The sequence below is a fragment of the Acomys russatus genome, chromosome 11, assembly GCF_903995435.1.
Source record: "Acomys russatus chromosome 11, mAcoRus1.1, whole genome shotgun sequence".
NCBI lineage: Eukaryota > Metazoa > Chordata > Mammalia > Rodentia > Muridae > Acomys > Acomys russatus.
The window spans coordinates 13,105,199-13,125,260 of record NC_067147.1 but is presented as its reverse complement, the minus strand read 5'-3'; the positions used below and the strand labels follow the sequence as shown (position 1 = coordinate 13,125,260).

Genomic DNA, 20,062 nt, shown 5'->3' with positions numbered 1-20,062 from the left:
CCCCGCCCCGCCCCCGGAGTGTGGCGGAAGTAGCGAGAGCAGCACTGCGGCCGCGCGCCGCACCTAAGCCGGGTGCGCATGCGCTCTCTCCGTGTAGGCTAGCCCGTCAGTCAAGTTACTTCTGGCTGCGCTACCCCCGCCCCGCCCCTCATAGTGGCGTTCTCGCCATCTTGCCCCCCCACCCCAACTCTCCCAAGCCTAGCTCAGTCACCTTTTTCCTTTCTACAATCTCTGCCCCCCACTCCCCGCCCCGCTGCCCATCGTGTCCCGGGGCCGCCGCCGCCGCCGAGCCATCTCAGTCCCCTCTCATTCTCCACGCGGGACGCGCAGCCGTGCCTCCACGTGTCTTAAGCAGAGGTTGTGGGGCGCGTGGGGGCGGCGGGGAGTGGGATGAGGTCATGGGGACGCCAGGGATGTGGCAGCCCGGGGCTGCAGGCCCAGCCGTGTGCAGGCCGCCGGGCGTGGGGTGCGCCGTGGCTCCTCCCCGTCGTCGGTGGGCGTGGGGCGAGGGGAGCCTCGGGGCTAGGCGGAAAGGCACCTTTCACCTTTCGGGGTCACCCAGGTTAAGATGGGGAGGGGAGCCCTTTAGGAAAGAAAGCTCTACTTCCTGGAAGTTAGGTAGCATTAGTGGAAGGAAGTATAGCGCGCCGGGTGGAGGACAGAACACACCGAGGTGCTGTCGTCACCGCCCGCCTCTTGAGACCCCTGGGGAAATAAATCGTTTTGCTAGCTAGTGTTGGGGGATCATCACAGCCTAGCTCAAAACTCTGGTTTATGGGAGAGTATTTGTGTGTTGAAGCGTATGTTCCTCAATGCCAGCGGAGTTCTCAGCTATGATTAATTACACTTGAGCGCCAAGTTAAGAATGTCATCTTGCCTTCTCAATGGGGAAAGTCAGGACAGTTGATGTGACAAATGATCGTGAGTTTTATAGGGATAGGGGAATATATTTGACGTTCAGACAGGATCCTGGTAGCAGTGTTGTTACACCAGGATAAATTAGTATCGTGTTCCCGGAGTTAGTACAGACTCAGAAAGAAATGAGTACTTATTTATCTGGGAGAAGACCTGGGTTCTCAGTGTTTGTGAAGGGCAGATCATGGTTAAAAGATTTTTCTTGAAGCCGGAGCATGGTGGCGCACGCCTTTAATCCCAGCGCATGGGAGGCAGAGGCAGGAGGATTGCTGTGAGTTCAAGGCCTGGTCTACAAAGAGAGCTAGGACAGCCAAGCCTACACAGAGAAACCCTGTCTCGAAAAACCCAAAAAAAGAAAGAAAGAAAGGAAGAAAGAAAGAAAGAAAGAAAGAAAGAAAGAAAGAAAGAAAAGATTTACTTGAAGAAACAACTGGTAGACTTTCTGTGTGTTCCAGAGAGGTGGTATTTGACTACTAAGGACAGTTTCTAGATAATACTTTGAGAAACCAGAACCTACTTAATCATGCTATTACAGATGTCCCCCGTGGGCCCCTGCCCTTGCACTGCCCAACGGAACTTTCTGCCAAGCTGGAAATGCTATACACTGTGGGGCTATCAATATGGTAGCCACCAGGTGCAGGTGGCTCTTCAGCACTGAATTGTGTCGGGTGTCACTGATGTACTTGATTTTTAACTTGTTAGCAAATTAGTTACAATTTAAGTAAACAACCCCCCCCCCAGCACACACACTCAGGTGGCTATTGTAGCGGCTCTCACAGGTGTGAAAAATTGAGAGCCTGTTACAGTTTTTGATTTGGTTGAGTTTTAAATCAGAGAGGCCAGCTTTTGTAATATTTGTTCCTTAAGGAATCATAATTATATCCAAATAATGCCTTTCATTCACAGCATGGGTCTGTTAGCATCTATTTACAGCTTGGCAAATTAAAGCAAAATACTCTGACTCTTCGGCTCTAAAGCTAATGGCAGATTTAGTTGGGAAGAGCACAGGACTAGCTGGAGTTGTCTTTAATCATTTAGTCCGTATCTTTTATCACTTAGTTCTGAGTGAAGACTGGCAACTTTTTTATTGCGGTGGGTGCCCCCTCCCAATTTAAAAGGTGGTGATTCCCTTTACCCTTTTATATAATAAAACAATTTAATAAATTATAACAGTAATCTTTGAGCAATTTTAGGAGTCATTTTAGTACCCATATTCAAACTTCTGAAGAGAAAAGTGAAATTTAGTAATAAATGAGATCGCTTTTCTTTGAAATATGTCCAACTGTTTTTCAACTGAGTGTTTGTAAATCTTGAAAGTAAAACTTCCCCCTCCCTCCCTTTCATTTTCCCCTTTCTTCTTTCCCCCCCCCTCTCCCTCCCTTCCTTCCTTCCTTCCTTCCTTCCTTCCTTCTCTTTTTGTGCTGGGGTTGAACCCAGGCTCTCCCACATACTAAGTGGGTGCTCTGCCACTAAGCTACCTACACATCCAGTCCTTGAAAACAAACCCTAAGGGGGGAAAATTAAAACAAAACTGTTGTGGTAGATAGTACCCTGAACTCCGGCCTGATATGTGTAAAATGTTGCCCTTGGCTTCGGGCTGGAGATAACGGTTGGTTCTTATGCTTAAGCTTATGAATCATGTCATACGCAGAGGACAGTTCGTAGCGTGCAAATCGTGCTGAGCTGCTGTTAAGTACACTGACTATCTGAACTTTTCTGGGATGCTTACTACCAGAGCCCTTTCATACGGTCAAAAATGTTCCAGTTCGGACCATGCTAACATGGCTACACTTTTTAGGCTTGTCAAAATTCTTAACCTAATCTTGGAATGATTAGCCATTTTGCAGTCTCCAAAATACACTTGTTGGAGACGGTGAGGAAGTCCATGCTGTTGGGCTTATTTCTGGGATATCTAGAATTAGGCCAGAGAGTGACTTGGTCACTTTAGCCACTGGTAATTTAAATTTCAACTTTGTATAGAAATCATGAGTACTGTGATTGTTAGTTCTCTTTGGCGAAGGAAAAAAAAAAAAAATCTTTTGATGTAAGCAGCTAACAGATATTCCAGTATAGTAAAGTCAGAAGATTGAGTATTTCTGTTGAAAATGTTTTTTGTTTTGTTTGTTTGTATGTTTGGTGATGTCAGATAGTAAATCAACCAGAAGTCTGCTTTTCATGCATTGGAATGTTAATGATTTTGCTTATAGTTCACATACGTTATGGGAAAGAATTCAGCCATTGCATTATTGTGTCAGCTGAATTCAAGTTAATTAATTGAAGAGGATGAACTGCTGAATTTGGTATTTTAGATGTCATCAGCCTTTGCCACTGAACCCTGTGTGTTTCCTGCGGTGCTGCTAGCTTAGTCTTGAAAAGACTATGCCACTCATACATAACCTTTCTTCCCTGAGCTTGCTTCTTGAGACCCCTGAAGTGTTTGTGCCTTTGGTCACTATCATGTGTCCCACAGACTGAGTGCTTTCTATGCACGGAGTCTTGCTTGCTCATCCATTGTGAGCCCCAGGAGAGAAGTGTTTTAAGTTTCCACTCTAGAGGGACTGAGGAAGCATGAGTGCCCAAGGTCACATGGTTGGCCTCTGAGCCAGTGTTTGAACTGCTGAGCTCAGCTCTTCCCTGCTGTGCTCTGGGTGGGCATAAGTAGACAGTGCACTGTGACAGGCACCTTGTGGAGGCCTTGGGAGTTAATTATGATCCACTTTTATTTGTGGGTTCCTTGTATAGTAGAAAGGATTCTGGACCAGGAGTCAGGGGGACCTCAGTTTTAGTCCCAGCTTGTGTCACTAACTAGTGGTGTGTCCTTGGGCAGTTCAAGAAACCCCTCTGGGCTGCAGTTTCCTCACCTGAAAAATTTGGATGAAATTAGTGATTTTCAAACTCTGGTTTGGAGCCTGCTCATGTCTTTGGTCTCCTCCCACTATCTTACATAGTTAACTCTTTGCCTGTTGTTTAGCCATCTGCCTACAGTTTTACTGTCTTTGAGGTAACATGACAGTGTCAGCCCCTGACAGCAATGGTTGTAATTCTAATAATTTTGTAGTGTTTCAGAGTATCAGGAGATAGGCATTTTTTACAAATGAAAAATATAGGCATTGATGATTTTTGTTAAGATATACACCTACATAGATCAGGTTGTCAGCTACTTGGGATAAAAACTCTCCCCTTTTTTGAAAAAAGATTTAATTATGAATATGCCCAGAGGTGTTGGGTCCTCCTGGAACTAGAGCTACAGGAACTTATGAACCTTTAATGTGGGCACTGGGAACCGAACTTGGGGCCTCTTGAAGACTACTCTGTTCTCTTAACCACTGACCCACCTCTCTACTCTAAAGCCATACATTATAATAATAATAATAATAATAATAATAATAATAATAATAATAATAATAATAATAATAATAATAATAATAAAAATAATAAAATTAGACCTAAGACTAAAACCAATATTTTCAGTTTCTTCATCAGTGGTGGGAAAATTCTGGCCTGGTAAGGTGATTGTGGAAAACAAAAAACAAAAAACAGAACAGTGACAATGTGAGTTATTGTAGTAAAAGACCTTTTGTTTATTTATTTGGTTTGTTTTTGTTTCTTTTTGGTGTTTTGAGATAGGGCTTCTTAATGTAGACCAGGCTGGCCTTGAACTCACAGATCAGCGTGCCTCTGCCTCTTGAGCAGGAGCTCAGGCACAAAAGGCCTGTAGCACTAGGCCCAGATGGAGGATTGGTTTTCTTTTTTTTTCCTAGACAGGGTTTCTCTATGTATCCTTGGCTGTTCTGGACTCTATTTGTAGACCAGGCTGGCCTTGAACTCACAGCGATCCGCCTCATGAGTCCTGGGATTACAAGCATGGGCCACCATACTGGCTAAAAGGCCCTTTATAAAGCCCAAATCCACCAGTTGTTTCTACACGTCTAGAGCCATGAGCCACATAAGCTGCTTTCAGCGCATCAGATATTTTGTTGAGTTGTATATACTCAATACTGGCTGATAACAGGTTTCTCATATGGTTGGCTATTTCTAAAACACAATTCTAGACTAGAAGAGAAATGACGTTAAAAATATCAACTCATTAAAAAAAAAAATCCTTGTGCCTTTCCACTTACTATTAGGATTTGTTAGGTAAGTGATGGCCCGGTTTCCCATATACTTGGAAAAAAAAAAAACAAAAACCTTATGATGTAACTGGAGTTTATATAATGACAGTAGTTTTCAGTGTTGGAAAAGTGAATTAGCTGTGGCATTTGCCAGTATAGATTGCTGTATGTTTCAGGGTGAGTTGTCAGCCTCAGTTGGCGCACATCTTAGGTGTACTTTTTTTGTAAAGAATAACTTTTTAGAACAAATATTTTAAAAAGACAGTAAGCACATGGAATAGAAATTTAGGATGAGACTAAGGACAGAAATGTACAAGATCCTCCTATGTTTGTGTAGCAGAGGCCTCTGGTATCTATAAGTTAATGGTAATTATTCATCATTATCTAACAAGGGTATAAAAATGTTTTGTTAGTGTGTGTATATTTGTGTGTGTGTGTGTGTGTGTGTGTGTGTGTGTGTGTGTGTGTGTGTACATATTCCTTGGGATTGAGCCTAGTGACTCATGCATTTAAGACAAGTGCTCTGTCACTGAGCAATAGGCCTTTCCCATTTTATAGATTTTTAAATTTTCAACTCACATATATTTTTGAGTCCTCATTGCATTGTTCTTTGTAATACCTTTGTGAGACAGACAGAAGTTCTTTCTGAAAGTTGGGAGGAAGTGAACCTGAGACAGCTGTTGATCCCTATACTATAGGTTCTGATATATTGGTTAGTTAGGCCTGTAAATAAAAAACCCTCAGGTGTGGAAATACATGCCTCTTATCTCTGCACTCAAGAGGCTGAGGTAGGTTTGCGAGTTTGAGGCTAGCCTGACATACTCAGGAATTTCAAGGTTAGCTGTGCTATAAAGAAAAACCTTGTCACCAAACCAAACCAAGGCAAACCAACCAAACTCCCCTCGCTGTGGCATTCGTCTTATAAGACAACAGTTCGTCAGCCTTGAAATGTTTCCTTTCTGTTGGCATTCCTCACAACGCTTTGTAGGACCCCTTTCACTCGAGGGTCTAATAACTGCTTAATATGGTCTTAACTGAAGTCATGTTTTTGTTTCTCATTCCTCCTCGTAGCAAGTGGTAGCGTGGTTGGGATTACCCCATCTGCAAGTTAACTCTGCACTCTGAATATGTTCTTATCCCCGCTTGCTTCAGTAGTCAAACCCACTGACCTTTCTTGTCTAATCAGAACCATTGACATACAATTTCAGTAGCTTCTGTTGTCGTGGTCATACCTTTGGCTTAAAAAGTAGCCTCACCTCAGCTATCTTCTTAAAAGCCCACATCCAAAAATTCTCCAGTATTCTCATGTTATCATCCAGTAAAATTTAACCTCCAATGACTTTCAAGGCTTTTGAGTATACTTCCTCCCTGTGACTCTCAGACCTTACTTTCTATTGCCTGTACCCTCTACTCACGCCACATGGTCTCAGGATCTTGTTCTGGCATGCATACAGGTTCTTGAGCACTGCCTCTTGCAGTTTCCCCAGATCTTATATTAATTGTCTGCTTGTAGTTGAGACCCATTTGTTTAGTTTGTTTTTTAGAAAAAAGGTTTATTTATTTATTTTGTATACAATATTCTGCCTGCATGTATGCCTGCACAGCAGAAGAAGGGAAGAGGGTACCAGATCTCATTATAGATGGTTGTGAGTTATCATGTGGCTGCTGAGAATTGAACTCAGGACTTCTGGAGGAACTCTTAAACTCTGAGCCCACTCTCTAGCCCTTAATTAAAAAAAAAAAAAAAGATATTTATTTTTATTTTAGGTGCATTGGTGCTTGTCTGCATGTATGTCTGTGTGAGGGTGTCTCAGATCTTCTGGCACTGGAGTACAGACAGTTGTGAGATGCCATATGTGTGCCAGCAATTGAACCCTGATTCTTTGGAAGAGCAGCCAGTGCTCTTAACTGCTGAACCATATCTCCAGCCTTTGATTTGTTTGTATAGCACTACTTCAAATTGTTTTTGAGTTTACTCCTTATTTTTATCATCATCGTCATCATCATTAGTTTTGTTTAGTCACTATTGTATCCTGAGAACATAGAAAAATGTTTGGCTTTTATAACCCAAAGTGCGTATAGGTTGGGCCTTAAAAAAAGACATTGCCAGTGTCTTTATGATAAGAAGAGAGAATAGAAGGCACATTATTACTTTTTATAGGGGAAAGTGAAGGGAAATACATCAATGATGAGTTTCCATTTCTATGTCATTTAAGAGATGCTGTCATTGGTCAGTTTTTGGAGCAGGGATTCAGTATGAGACAGAAGCTTAGGATGAAAACAAAATAATTCGCATTCACTAAGATAGGATTAACCACCCGTGATGGTTGATCTTCGTTGTCAATGGGACTGGATTTGGAATCATTTAGGAGATGCATTCTGGGTATGTTTCTGAGGAGGGAAGACCCACCTGAAAATGGGTAGTGCCATCTAATAGGACAGTGTTCCAAACTTAATACAAAGGAAAAAGGAAGAAAACATGAACACTGGCATTCATCTGTATCTGCCTCCTGGTAGTGGATCAATGTGACTAGTTACAATTATGACCTCACCATCACGACTGACTGTATCCCCTCTAACTGTAAGCCAAAATAAATCCTTTCTTAAGTTGGATTTGTCAGGCATTTTGTCATAGCCTTGAGAAAGAGAGAAAATCAGTTCTTGAGAAAGTTTTTTTTTTTCCCCCTGTGGCTTCCTGACCATGTGACTTGTAGGCCCTTGGAACTGTTTTGTAAGAGTTTGGACCTATAGGCTAGAGAAACCCTTGAGTGCTGTAAGCCACAGATAACCAACCTTTTGACATAGTAATGTGATGCTGTCCTCTAAAAAACATGCTGAGCAGTGTTCGTAGCTATGCTGGGATATGTGCAGCTTGCAGCCTGAAGGCGGACGTGGCTGCTGTAAGGATGGTGGTGTGGAAGGCCAGAAAGCAGCAGTGAAAGGAACAAACGTCCCGGCTCATGAGATTTCAGATGGAAGAGAGAACTCTATCAGGAACTGGACTAGAGGCTGCCTGTGCTATGTTCTGGCAGACACCGGCTATGCTTTGCCCTTGTCTAGAAAACTTGTGTTATTCTGCATTCTATATACATTTTATAGATGCTTTACACCTTTTGAGTTTTTGCATTTGTAGTGATTGATCATTGGTATTTTTCATATCAGTAGAAAGATTATGATGTAATTTGTTTTTTTTTTTTAAACAACAAAACAAAAATGGGGAATGTAATAATGTTGACTCGCATGATTTTTCCCCCCTGACTTTAGAGTTTTACAAAAATGTTCTAGTTATAAAAACTTACTTATACCATGTGAGATGTGTAGGTTATGAGGTATTAGGATTGAGACTCTGTATATGGCAGTGTAAATACGTGGGCCTAGCTGCTGTTCCTTCCCAGTGATATGACAGAAGAAATGGTCATTTCCATTCTGTGTCTTAATTGCTGGTTGGCCATTAGACTCATAGCCCACATTTTTTATATTACTTCTAGGACAAACTAATAAAACTAAAAATCTCAGTTCTTTGAGGTGTCTGATGAAAGGTGCTTTTCAGGGAATGTCTTCTTTGGGTCATGTTTTCAACAAAAGTATATATTTTTAATGGACACCTAGTAACTCTTTACTACAATTAGAACCTTTTGTGTTTGGTGGCATTACTTTCTCATAAAGAGAGTTTGCACGCATGCGTGCATGCATACATACACACACATATATGTGTTTAGATAAATGTAAGCATAAATTTTTATTTTCTGTGATGGAAATTTCCAGATGTGGCGCAGCATTGGCTATTGGTTTAGTGATCAGGTAATGTAGTAGTAATCAGAAATGAACTGTTTCTTGGGGTCCACATTTAAACTGGCATGTTGAAATGATCTAGGTCTCAATCTGCACATCTGAATTCATTTTGTAAAATCTGGCAAGCAGCTGCATCTCTGAGGAAAGCTGGAACAACTGCAGGACATTAACCCATTGAGAAGATTACAGTAGGTTTTCAGTTCCCTGTTAGCTGTATTTATTAGTGAAAATTGACTTGAGTGCTTCTGCTTTTAACAGACTTTTTTTTTTTTTTTAAATGTCTAGAAGAAAGGAACTAAGGCATTGGAATGATAGGACTTTGATGTGTAAAGAAGTTAATGTCTAAAGAAGTAATTATCTAAACCATCAAACAAAATGGGGTACAGGAAAGAATTATTTTCGAGAGTCTAATGAGCTATCAGCTCATCATGTCAAGAAAAATGCTATTCACCTGCTTGATTTAGAAATGAAGTAACTTGTCTGTGAAAGGCTGATTGTGGTTGTAATAAATTTGGATTGGGACCCTTTACTTCTTACCGATAAATACCCTTGACGGGAAACATTGCTAGTTGGGGGACAACTGAAGGAAAGCTGGGCATCAAACCTAGGGCCTGGCCTTTATTTTAAATCTGCTGTATGAAATACGTCCTCTTTAGAGAGCTAAAAACAAGGTGACTGGATTTGAAACTGAAGAAAGGGACAGATTTTTTTTTTTTCCAGCGGGGTCTCACAAGTTTTGGCCATAGTATAATCTCACACAACAGCGTGCATATGAAATCTGAAATGGGTCAACTGAAACCCTGATTTGGGAGGCTAGGGTGAACATTTCTCTAGGCCTTGTGTTGGAACCTGGAGAGCACAGTGGGGTGGGGAGGCCCTTGGAAAGGGAGGCCAGAGGTTGATATCAGATTGTCTTTTTCAGTCACTTCTCCACATTATTTGTTTTAGTCAAAACAGTATTTCTGTCTTCAGATTTCTATTTGAAAAAGCAGATGCCACAATCCTGTCCCGGTGCTTACAGTAATGATTAGGTATATTGTGTCATGCCTACTGTAACAAGAGCTCTATTATTATTTTATAGTAATTCCGAATAGGTCAGTCCTCAAAGCCCTTCCTCAAATCCTGGGGCTCTCTGGTTCAGCTAGACTGCCTTCCAGGGAGCATCCGGGATCCCCTTCCCTGCTCCCCTCCAGCGCTGGGGTGACAGGAGTTGCTGCTGGGCCAGTGAGTGTGTGAGTGAGTGAGTGTGTGTGTGTGTGTGTGTGTGTGTGTGTGTGTGTGTGTGTTGGGATCTGAACGCAGGTCCTCGCGCTTGCAAAGCCAGCAGTGTACCGCAGCTAACTCTCCAGCTCCTGAAGTGACTTTTGTTTTTATTGGTCTGGATGAAGCTGGGGGAATATGTATTAAGAGGCCACTGGTCACTCCCTGAAGAATTGCTAATGAGGCCTGAGGTGGGGTGCCACACTCCGGAGAACTACCTAGCTATTCCAGAGTAGCTTAGTGAGTGTTCCTGGTCTGTCTTACTGTAGAGTAGGTACTGAGTGTGCACTAGTCACACAGGCAGTTGGTTGATACCCAAACTGACTAAACAGTTTTCCCCACTGTACTATTCATATGAATAAAGACATTACGTAGAAGAAAATTGGATTAATACAAAAAACTGAAATTAATCAGGAATTTGAAAGTTTCTGTACTTTTTGAAGTAATTTAAAATTGTCTCTATCTTGTGTGTAAGTTTCACTGTTTTACTTTTAATCTAGATGAATAATACTGCAGCTAGCCCGATGTCTGCTGCCACTTCAAGCAGTGGAAGAAGCACAGGGAAGGCCGTCAGCTTCGCTGCGGAGCTGCAGAGCATGATGTGAGTGTGTCCCTACTCAGGGTTGCTTTTGCTCTTTAAATCGATTAACTGTGGGACAAAAGTTTAGGCCTTCACTTGAAAATCAATAAGCTTATTTGTGAAATGTAACCCATTTCTTGTAAAAATTATGTTCTAAAATGAAAACATTTGCTAACAGTTGCTAAGGTGGTGATAACTAATTTAGAAGCTGAATTTTTTTGAGCCTGCTTCTAGTCTAAATTGTGGAAAACTTTAAGAATTTATATGTTTATATGCTTGTTTAAGTTTTTCATTAGGGTTTAATGGACTTTTTGTTATCAATTTTAAAAAGATTTATTTGTTTATTGTTATGTACACAGTGTTCTGCCTGTATGTACACCTGTAGGCCAGAAGAGGGCATCAGATCTCATTATAGATGGTTATGAGCCACCATGTGGTTGCTGGGAATTGAACTCAGGACCTTTGGAAGAGTAGGCAGTGCTCTTAACCACTGAGCCATCTCTCCAGCCCTTGTTAATCAATTTTTTATTTGTTACATTAATTATATTTAAAATATCAAGTTTGTACTGTATTATTGGTGATGAATATCCTTTTTTCTGTGATACTAAATTGATTTACTTTGTGTTTTTAAACTGTTAATTTGGACATTTTCAGATTCTTAAAATTATAGCATAATGAACCCGTGCACCCTTTATCTAAATTTAACAATATTTACCGTTTCACAATTTTATTTGACCCATTTTTTAAAAATCAAGTATTTTAAAGCTAATCTCATAGAATTTCTTAAAACAGTATGTAAATTAGTCGGCAAAACACTGGGTGGCATCTAGCATGAGTCAGCACACTGTAGCCATGTGACCTGTTTCAGTAAGTGACGTTTCACTGGACCTCTGTGATGTGCGCACAGCCATCTATTACTGTTCATTGCTGTCTTCATGCTCCGTGGCAGAGCTGGGTGTTCACGGCAAATTCCCTATGGACTATGAAGCTGAAAATATTGACTGTCTAGCTTTTCGCAGAAGTTGACCTCTGAGCTATAAAACCGGCTCTCTATAAAAGGAAAACAGAAACTTAGCGGGGGGGGGGGGGGGGGGGCGGGTTGTGCTAAATATTTATATGTATAGACCTGAGACCATTTAAGAACGTTGGGAAAAAGAAAAGAAAAACTAAAATTCAGCACTCTGTATTAAATGCTTTTGCACACATCTTCCCAAGCGATCTACCTAAGCTGGGTTCAAAATGTAAAGGTTATTGTTGGCTGTGACTCTGGAATACGTGTGCACTTTTCCTTCATTTCAGACCTCAGGGAGAGGCCACTCCTAATAGTACTTACAGCATCGAGAGGCTGAAGTTTTTCCCCCTTATGAATTTTGCCTCAGAAAGGGAGCTAGAGCTAGAACGAGGGGATCTTCTTAAGTTTGTCAATATTTCCTATTACTTTAAAAACGTCAGGCTTTTCAATGTATACAAGAGAAATTGGAACGCATGCAGTCCTTGGTTGTGTGCGTTTTTCAGATGAGGAGGTGCGGACTTAATCCCCTGCATGCTGGTAGGATTTCACTCCAAATCCTTTGTGCTGCTGTTTCCAAGCCTGCTAGTGTTGCTGCTTTTCAGTCCTCTGCAGCTGCCACTTCCCCCATCTATTAAATAGTCATAGGTTCTTTGCCTTCTGGTTCCAGTTCCTCTAACTGTGGACTACTTAGTGTTCTTCCAAGGGTGGCTATCACTGAGAAGTGTCCACTTGTCACAGTGAAAGTTGTTCAGTTCTCTTAGTAAAGACAGAGTGGCTTCCTCAGCAATCAGAGGAAAGCACTCCATCCCCCAAAGAAGCTGTGAGCAGCTGCTGAGTCACCTAAGCCAGAGGAGGCAGGATGATGACCCAGGCGCAGAGAAGACCAGTCTGGTGTCAATCCCTGGCCAAGGGCAAGTTGTGCACCAGGGGGTGTGTATGTGTGTGGACTGATTCCTTTTCCTTTACTTTGCTTGTGTGAGTGTTTTGTCTATGTGCATGTCTGTGCACCACTTGCTCGCCTGGTGCTGGAGGGAGCTGGAAGAGGGTGCTGGATCACCTGTAACTGGAGTTATAGTTGCTTATGAGAATCTAGCCTGGGTCCTCTGAAAGGGCAGCCAGTGCTCTAACTGCAGAACCATCTCTCTAGCTTTCCCCCCCCTTTTTTTTTTAAATGTTTCTGAGTAATCTTTAGTTACTACTGTACTTTTGTAATATCTGCCTCCACCCCCACTTAGTATATTATGAACAATTTGTGATCTTAAATTTTATTAACCCTTTGTTGTTATTTCCATATTTTCTTTAAAGTAAAAAATGAACTCTTGAGTTTAATGCCCTTCTTGGAACTACCTTTTTAGTTTCCCCAAGGAAGCTGACCTAATGCTCATTTCTGTCTCACTCTTTGAGTGCTCCCCTTCCCCCACTGACCTCTCATGGACGGCAGTAGAGACATGGTGTTGTGTTGTCTAACAACAAGTTTCAAAATATTGTGTTGTGTGTGGTGTGTGTTTATGTGTTCTTCTTTTTCTTCCTTTTTTTTTTTTTTTCAGCCCCCTGAGACAGGGTTTTTCTGAATAGCCTTGGCTGTCCTGGAATTGCTTTGTAGACCAGGCTGGCTCTGAACTCACGGAGATCCTGCTGCTTCTGCCTTCCTGAGTGTAGGGATTACAGGCGTGCGCCACTGTGCCCAACTATATGTTCATATTCTTAGCACAGGTTTTACCAACTTTGTTTTCCTGTACTTTGTTAGAGACTTAATATTTCAAAAAAGTTTCTCCTTTTGTGGATCCCCCTTGGCATTCCCTTCTACTCAGCACTTGGTTTCTTTAAGGATTGTTTAGTGATTTTTAAATGTAAGTGAAAAAAATTTTTTTTAAGTAGCTTATTCAGTTTAACAGTCTTGTTGCTGCTTCCTTTGCCCTGAAGTCTTCTCAGTCTTTATGCTCAATTCCTATGCACTTTGTTATATTCAGGCTTTGGTTTCCATACTTTCATATTTAATCCATTTTGTTGCTGTTTTATGTTGTCAGGGAGGGTTCTAAGTGAAAGCAATTTTGCTTCAAATCCATTTGCTGCCACCACAAATTCCATAAGCCTTGCTTCCTCCCAGCTGAACTCCTCCCTCTCTCAGATAAGCGGTGACCCCCTGTGCCATCCTGCTTGTCTGCTGAGCCTCTCTTCCTCGGCCGGCTGCCTTAGTGTAGTTGTTATAGCTTCCTAATGTGCTTTAATATTTGCTGTTATAGTTCAACCCCGTCCACGTCCACATAAGTTTTCTTTTTAAAATATTTTTGGCCCCTTCTTTTTTATGCTTCCAGATGAATTTTTAGGAATCATTTCAACAAGCTCCAAAACAAATTCTAAGAGCAAATTTTAAGCACTTTCATTTTTTGCTTCTTTTTATGCTTTTTGCTGTATTCTCAGATTTCAGACATGGTCTTTGCAATCATCTTACTTTTAAAGTTGATTAATGAAGTAATTTTACATTTAGAAAGTTTATTTGAAACAACCCTTGATAGAAACAGTAAAAACAACCAGACTGATGAGTGGGTTGCCTAACTAGTGTATGATTAGAGACCAAAAAAACTTCTCAGTTTTCTTTAATATTTGTTTTTCTTGCTTGAGTGTAGAATTGTGCTGTGGTTGCAGTATGCAAAAATCCAGCCAATTTATCACCTTAATTTTAAATCATGGTAGCGATTTTTCTGGTTTTGGAATGGCACAAGTGGTCAGTTTTAAATGGTCAGTTCAACTTTTAAAAATGCATTTATAATACCAGATTCTATCTGAGTAATACATCAGTGTCCATTCAATAGAATTAAGAGACTTGAGTGTATTTAATATATTTACGTTTAAACATAGAAAAAGTGATAGAATGGGTCTCCTTGGACCACTTCAATCAAAGAGTTTCTACAGTAGACAAGGGCGTGTAGGACGGTGGAGTGCCCACAGATAGAATGCCAGGCGCAGTTCACTATAGTCCAGTGGGCTATTTCTGGTGATACTCTGGGGCACTACAGAGGGGTCACATATGGTCCGTTCCTATGATATACTGTGCTAATTTTCTTTTTAAAAACTTATCTATTTTCACAGTTTTAATTTTTTCACTCCTTGGTGGTTGCTAATTTGTTGTTATCACTCCAGACGTCAGCAATGGTCCACTGTCACACCTCTTAGAAGGCATAGGCAAGGCCTCGGCAATGACAGGAGTAGGGCAGCTTGTGAAGAGATGGGAAGGGTCGTCCTGTGAGTAAAGGAGGAAGGCAGAGAGAGCCAACGGAAGGACGTGCCCTGTGGTGTAAGCTGTCCGGCACTCAGTCCGGGCAGGTGGCATTCTTTTCCTGAAGCAGCACATCTTACTGGGCCAGGCTGGGAAGTCAGCCTAACCGGGTTGGGTTAGGAATCAGAAGGGCAGGTGTTATAGGAAGTTATTAATTTGACATGTTGGGGGGTCTAGCCTAGGGATGAGGACTAAAATACAGTGGAGTTGACCAAGTTGGACGCAAAGTGTGAGAAAGGATTGGAGCTTTCAGTGTTCTGTACAACAGGGAACGTGAGCGTACTCAGAGCTCAGAGGTCATGGCCTGACCTTCTCTCCTGCTCAGACTTCCTGTGCTGTCCCATCGCCTTTCTGCACGTCTGACACCTTGCATTATTCTTATAAAAGGCCTTATTTAGTTTTTTATGGTGCCTTATTTGTCTGCATCTAGCGTCTGACTCCAGGGTTTTGAACACGTTCCTGTTAGGCTCTACCTGGCAGGCTCTGTCTTGCTAGAGATGTGAGGCTGTGGTCATGCTGACGTAATGTTTGGAGGACAGCCTCTAGAGGAGCAGCAGCAGTCGAAACCTTACGTTTTCCAAATAGAACAGGTAGGAATTCAAGGGTCTGCTTTATTTTGGCAGTGATTATTTTCGTCCTCTTACTACACTGATTTTATTTTTTGTCTTATATGCATGAAAGTAATTTAGGTGTGGATGTCAGTATTTCAAGTTCTGATTCGCTTGATCCTCTTCATTGCTTCCTTGACAGTTCTATATTTGCAAATGGCATGTGGATGGTGTGAGGAGGAGGGTGATAAAGGCTGGCAGATAGGGCAGAATCCACCTGCTTTAAGAATTTCTGAAATGTTGTAAGATGCAGGAACAATATTCATCTCTAAGGTGGATAAGTCAGATGGTGCATGCAAATAATTTACACAAATGGTAGCTGTTCAGTAGACCTCCAGGTAAATGACCGTGCCTTATAAGTTACACTCATTGGATTTTAGGAATAGAGCTGAATTTTAACACTTGTTCTTTTTTAAATTGCAGATCACTGACCTAGTATTCAGAAACAAAGAAAACTGTTTTTAATAGTGCCAGTTATTTGACTGCATGGAATTCTGAGTGTCTTAGAATTTGGTCAGGCCAGTCTTTTATTGATTCATGAAGAAGTAGAAAGGGGCTGATTGTCTCAGAGTGGCTAGTTTGTTAGTTACGGGTTCAGGACATAGCGCTGGTCTTCCGAATGTCAGTTCTCCATTCCTTTCTACTGCACCTCTGCTATGAACTAGTGTTAGCTTGACCAATTCTGGCTTTTCCTTATTTTTTAAACTGTCCGCATTTATTTTGTTTTTCATTCTACTTTCATATTTGAGATGGCTCTACAATATTGGACTCATTTTAAAATGATGGATAGTGCATACCATTTGAAGCCTTTTCATTAATCCAAGGCATAATCTTTTCATGTGCTTTAAGTCCTGTGATCAGCTATTACAGACTGCACTGAAAATGTCATTCAATTAGGCCTTACTAGGATGTCTCAAATTTTAGACAATTAGACCTGGCATGTAGCTGATAAAAACACCGTTAGCCTTTAAGCTTTTCTGCTTTCATGTTCCATGAGTTTTCTTTAAAAGACACAGTGATATACGTATGATCACTTTTCAGCAGCCAGCCATTACTTTTATTAGTAATTCTTTACTTTGAAGTTAGCGCCCCCTCTCCTGTTCCTCCCACCCCATTGAAAGTCTTAACATTTAGTCTAGCTTAGTGACTCTGGGTTTTGTTATCTGTTAGCTTTTGTTATCTGTTTGCTATTGGTCTGTGAAGTAAGTACTTTAAGCCAGAATGTCAGTCAGTTCCCACTTCCTTCTTTGAGATAGGCTTCCTGTGATGAAAGTGGAATTGAGTGTGTGCGCACCGGAATCATCTGATGCAGATAATTTCTCCTTCCTGGGTAATATCCTTATACGGTAACAAACAGCCTTAGACCACATTTGTTCTAGAGTACTCTCGTACACTAATTATAATGCTTTTTGTTTACTCGTTCAAAAAATGAGTCTACCGAGGGATGGGCGCTGCTCTGGACTCCGCAGATGTAGCAGTGGACACAGCGTAGAGCATCCCTGGTGTGATGGACCCACCTCACATTCCAGTTCTGTTAGAAACACTTCACGACTCAGTTTTTAGAAGTACTACTGCTTTTTGCAGCAAACCGTGTTCTTGGAAGTTTACAGTATTGTACATTAAAGTCTTTGACTTAATTATATATACTTTTGCGTTATGGTGGTGGCATTACTTTTGATTGCAATTTTGGCTCAAGACTTGTTTTTCCTATGACATATGAAACCTTTGAAAATGAGAGTGTATTTGAGTCACCTTCTAGATTTACTTAAAATTAGTTTAAAGCAAGGATCTTTGTTTAAAAAGCAAATCAGAAGAAATTGATTTCCAATAAGAGAGGACAGTAGTAGCATGAACCGTGTGTGCATCGGATACACTAGACTACTGAGCATCACTTTGTGCTTCCTTATGTCTGTTACTGACAGGTAACCCTTTGTCAGATTTTAGACTGTTTTAGAGATTACACTGAAAGATTAGAATTTTAATGTTTAAATAAAGATTGACATGTTAAGTTAATGAAACCCAATAAATAGAAGAGCCCATGCCTTCAAAAATTATTATCAAATGTAATTTTTCTAAAATTTGTGTCTGCCACTGTGGTGGTTTGGATAAGAGTGGCCCCCATAGGCCCATATATACAGGAATGCTTAGTCACCAGGGATTAGGAGGTGTGGCTTTGTTGGAGCAGGTGTGTCACTGAGGGTGGGCTTTGAGGTTTCAAAAGCCCATGTCAAGCCTGTCTGCCTCTCTGTCTTTCTGAGCAGGATGTAGCTCTCAGCTACTGTTCTAGTGCCATGCTCCCTGCCATGAGGATTATGGACTCTAAGCCTCTGAAACTGTAGCCCAGCCCTCAAGGAAATGCTTGTTTTTATAAGAGTTGCCTTGTGTCTCTTCACAGTAACAGAGCAGTGACTAAGACAGTGAGTGTGTAGACTTCATGACAATTAGATGTACAGTCTTAATAAGTCTGTGTCTGCTTTTGGAATACCTTTCTCAGTGTTTCACTTTGAAGCGCTGTTATTTTGTTGTGTGTTGTTTTAGCTGTCATAGAGGGGTAGTGAGGCTTCACATTTTCATGGAGTCGATGAAGAAGACCCTAGTGTAGTTCTCGCCCTGGCTTAAGTTTGCTGATCCTCTTCTTTAACTTTGTTTTGATGGTTTTGTTAAAAAAAAAAAAAAAATCACCAGCCTTCTACTTGTAGGTCAGTCCCATATGATTCTGCTTTCTTATTTGAATTTCTTCTGCCGTGTGCAGTCTTCAAGGATGTTAGTTTTTTAATATGTATAGAAAGTATAGCCTGTTGCACTTACTTCTACTAACCTGCTTAAAAATATTAAAGTCAAGGTGCTCTGAAAGGTGAAGAATGTAGTAGTGTAATCTGAGTGGCATTTTATTTTCAAGTGATTATAGTTATTGAAATGCACTATTTTTATATATGCTAGCTTTTAAAACCTGGAGAAAAAAATAAATGGAAGGCTTTTTTAAACCAGACACCATCTTGCCTGAAATGACATATGCTTATTCCTCTCAGGCTCATTTTTTGTCACTGTTACATGTTGAGGGATGATTGTAAATAAAGTAGTAAAAATTTACATTTGTAATATGAGAAAATGTATGGTTATATCTTTAAAAGAAAATTGAGACAACATTTCATACTAGATATAAATAAATCAATAAAATGGAATTTATTTAAGAACACAGTTGTTCACTGTAGGTTAATTTATCTTCGTTAATCCTGAGCTGTGGAGTGTTATCACATTATCTGCCTAATGTGGTGATTAATATTTAATATTAGCTTTATTTGGTCATTAACTCAGATTTTGTGAGATTTTTTATTGAAAACATGTTCATTTTTCAAATTATACCATGTGCCTGCCACTCTTATCTTCCAATCATAATTGTCATTTTAAAAGTATTTTCGTTTTTCTTATATATTATTTCTTTAGCATGTTTTGTTTTCCTGTAACTTACGAAATTTGTTTTAAAATCTTCTTTTTATTTAGGCAATTGTTATTCATCAAGCCACCACATTAAGTATATATTGTTGAGTCCTGTGATATGCCAAGCGCGCGGCCGGATGATGTGCAGGAGGGGAGGAGTGGGGGTTTGTGTGTGCTCATGTTGTAATGCAGTGTGGTATTATGAGTTTTATGTGTTGTCTTAGGATCTTTTGGTCATTGCACAACACAGGTTTTGCTTTTTCTACTTTATAGATGTGTGCTTAGGTACAGAGCCATTAAGGATTTACACAGAAAATACAGGTTTTAGGTTACCAAGGTAGAATTTGACCTCGCCATATCTAACTTGGTGCAATACTGCCTTTATATGGGAGACAGGCACATAAAATAAGCATATTTCTTCTCTTCATGATTTGTGGAGTGCAGTGTGCTTTAAGCTCTGCTGTGTGAAGGTGTCTGTGGGGCTGCTCAGGAGGGCGAAGGTCTTACCACATGGTCAACTCTTTCCCCAGCCAGCAGGCTCCTTTCAAATGCACAGCACACGGAGTCTGCTGCTTCAGCCCCCCAGAGTCACCAACTAGTAATTCCATTCACTTACATGTGTGTGTGAGTGTGTAGAAACTGAGACAGAATGGCAGCGGTTGAGGAAGTATGTAAAAGTATGTAAAGAAAGGTTGCTGGTCCCCTCCTGTGGTGACATAGAGATGGCTAGCAGGTCTTCAGCTCAGAGCATGAATCTTATGAAGATACTGCTGTTTTATCTCTGTTTAAGTGACAGCGAGGACACATAAGGAACATCACACATAAAGGAGAGGACATGATCAGGACCTGGAAGTAGGAATGAGGTGAAGATAGTTTACGTGTCTGGAAGGAAATTTGTTGCAGAAAATATTGATGAAACTGGTGATCAGTATCAAAATGTGGAAAATTGAGTGGATGAGTAGGGAATTTAATCTACCTAGGCATAGGATACCTTCCAAAGGTGTTTGCCAAGTTGCAGGTATGATGTGCATTGAGGTGGAGGTGTAATTAGCACCATGTGAAAAGGAT

At 40.9% G+C, this 20,062-nt stretch overlaps 1 protein-coding gene across 2 annotated transcripts in view; it reads left to right on the top strand.

Moving 5' to 3' along the window:
* Positions 1–222: 222 nt before the first annotated feature.
* The window catches only part of Supt3h (SPT3 homolog, SAGA and STAGA complex component), a 328,941-nt gene continuing 309,101 nt past the window's right edge, over positions 223–20,062 (top strand). Inside the window, exons 1-2 of one of the 2 annotated variants that reach the window (XM_051152918.1) lie at positions 223–357; positions 10,580–10,680. In XM_051152918.1, coding sequence (XP_051008875.1) covers positions 10,580–10,680 — 101 coding nt within the window. In that variant the 5' untranslated portion in view covers positions 223–357. The remainder of the gene's footprint in view (positions 358–10,579; positions 10,681–20,062) is intronic. The other variant, XM_051152919.1, reaches the window with a different exon arrangement.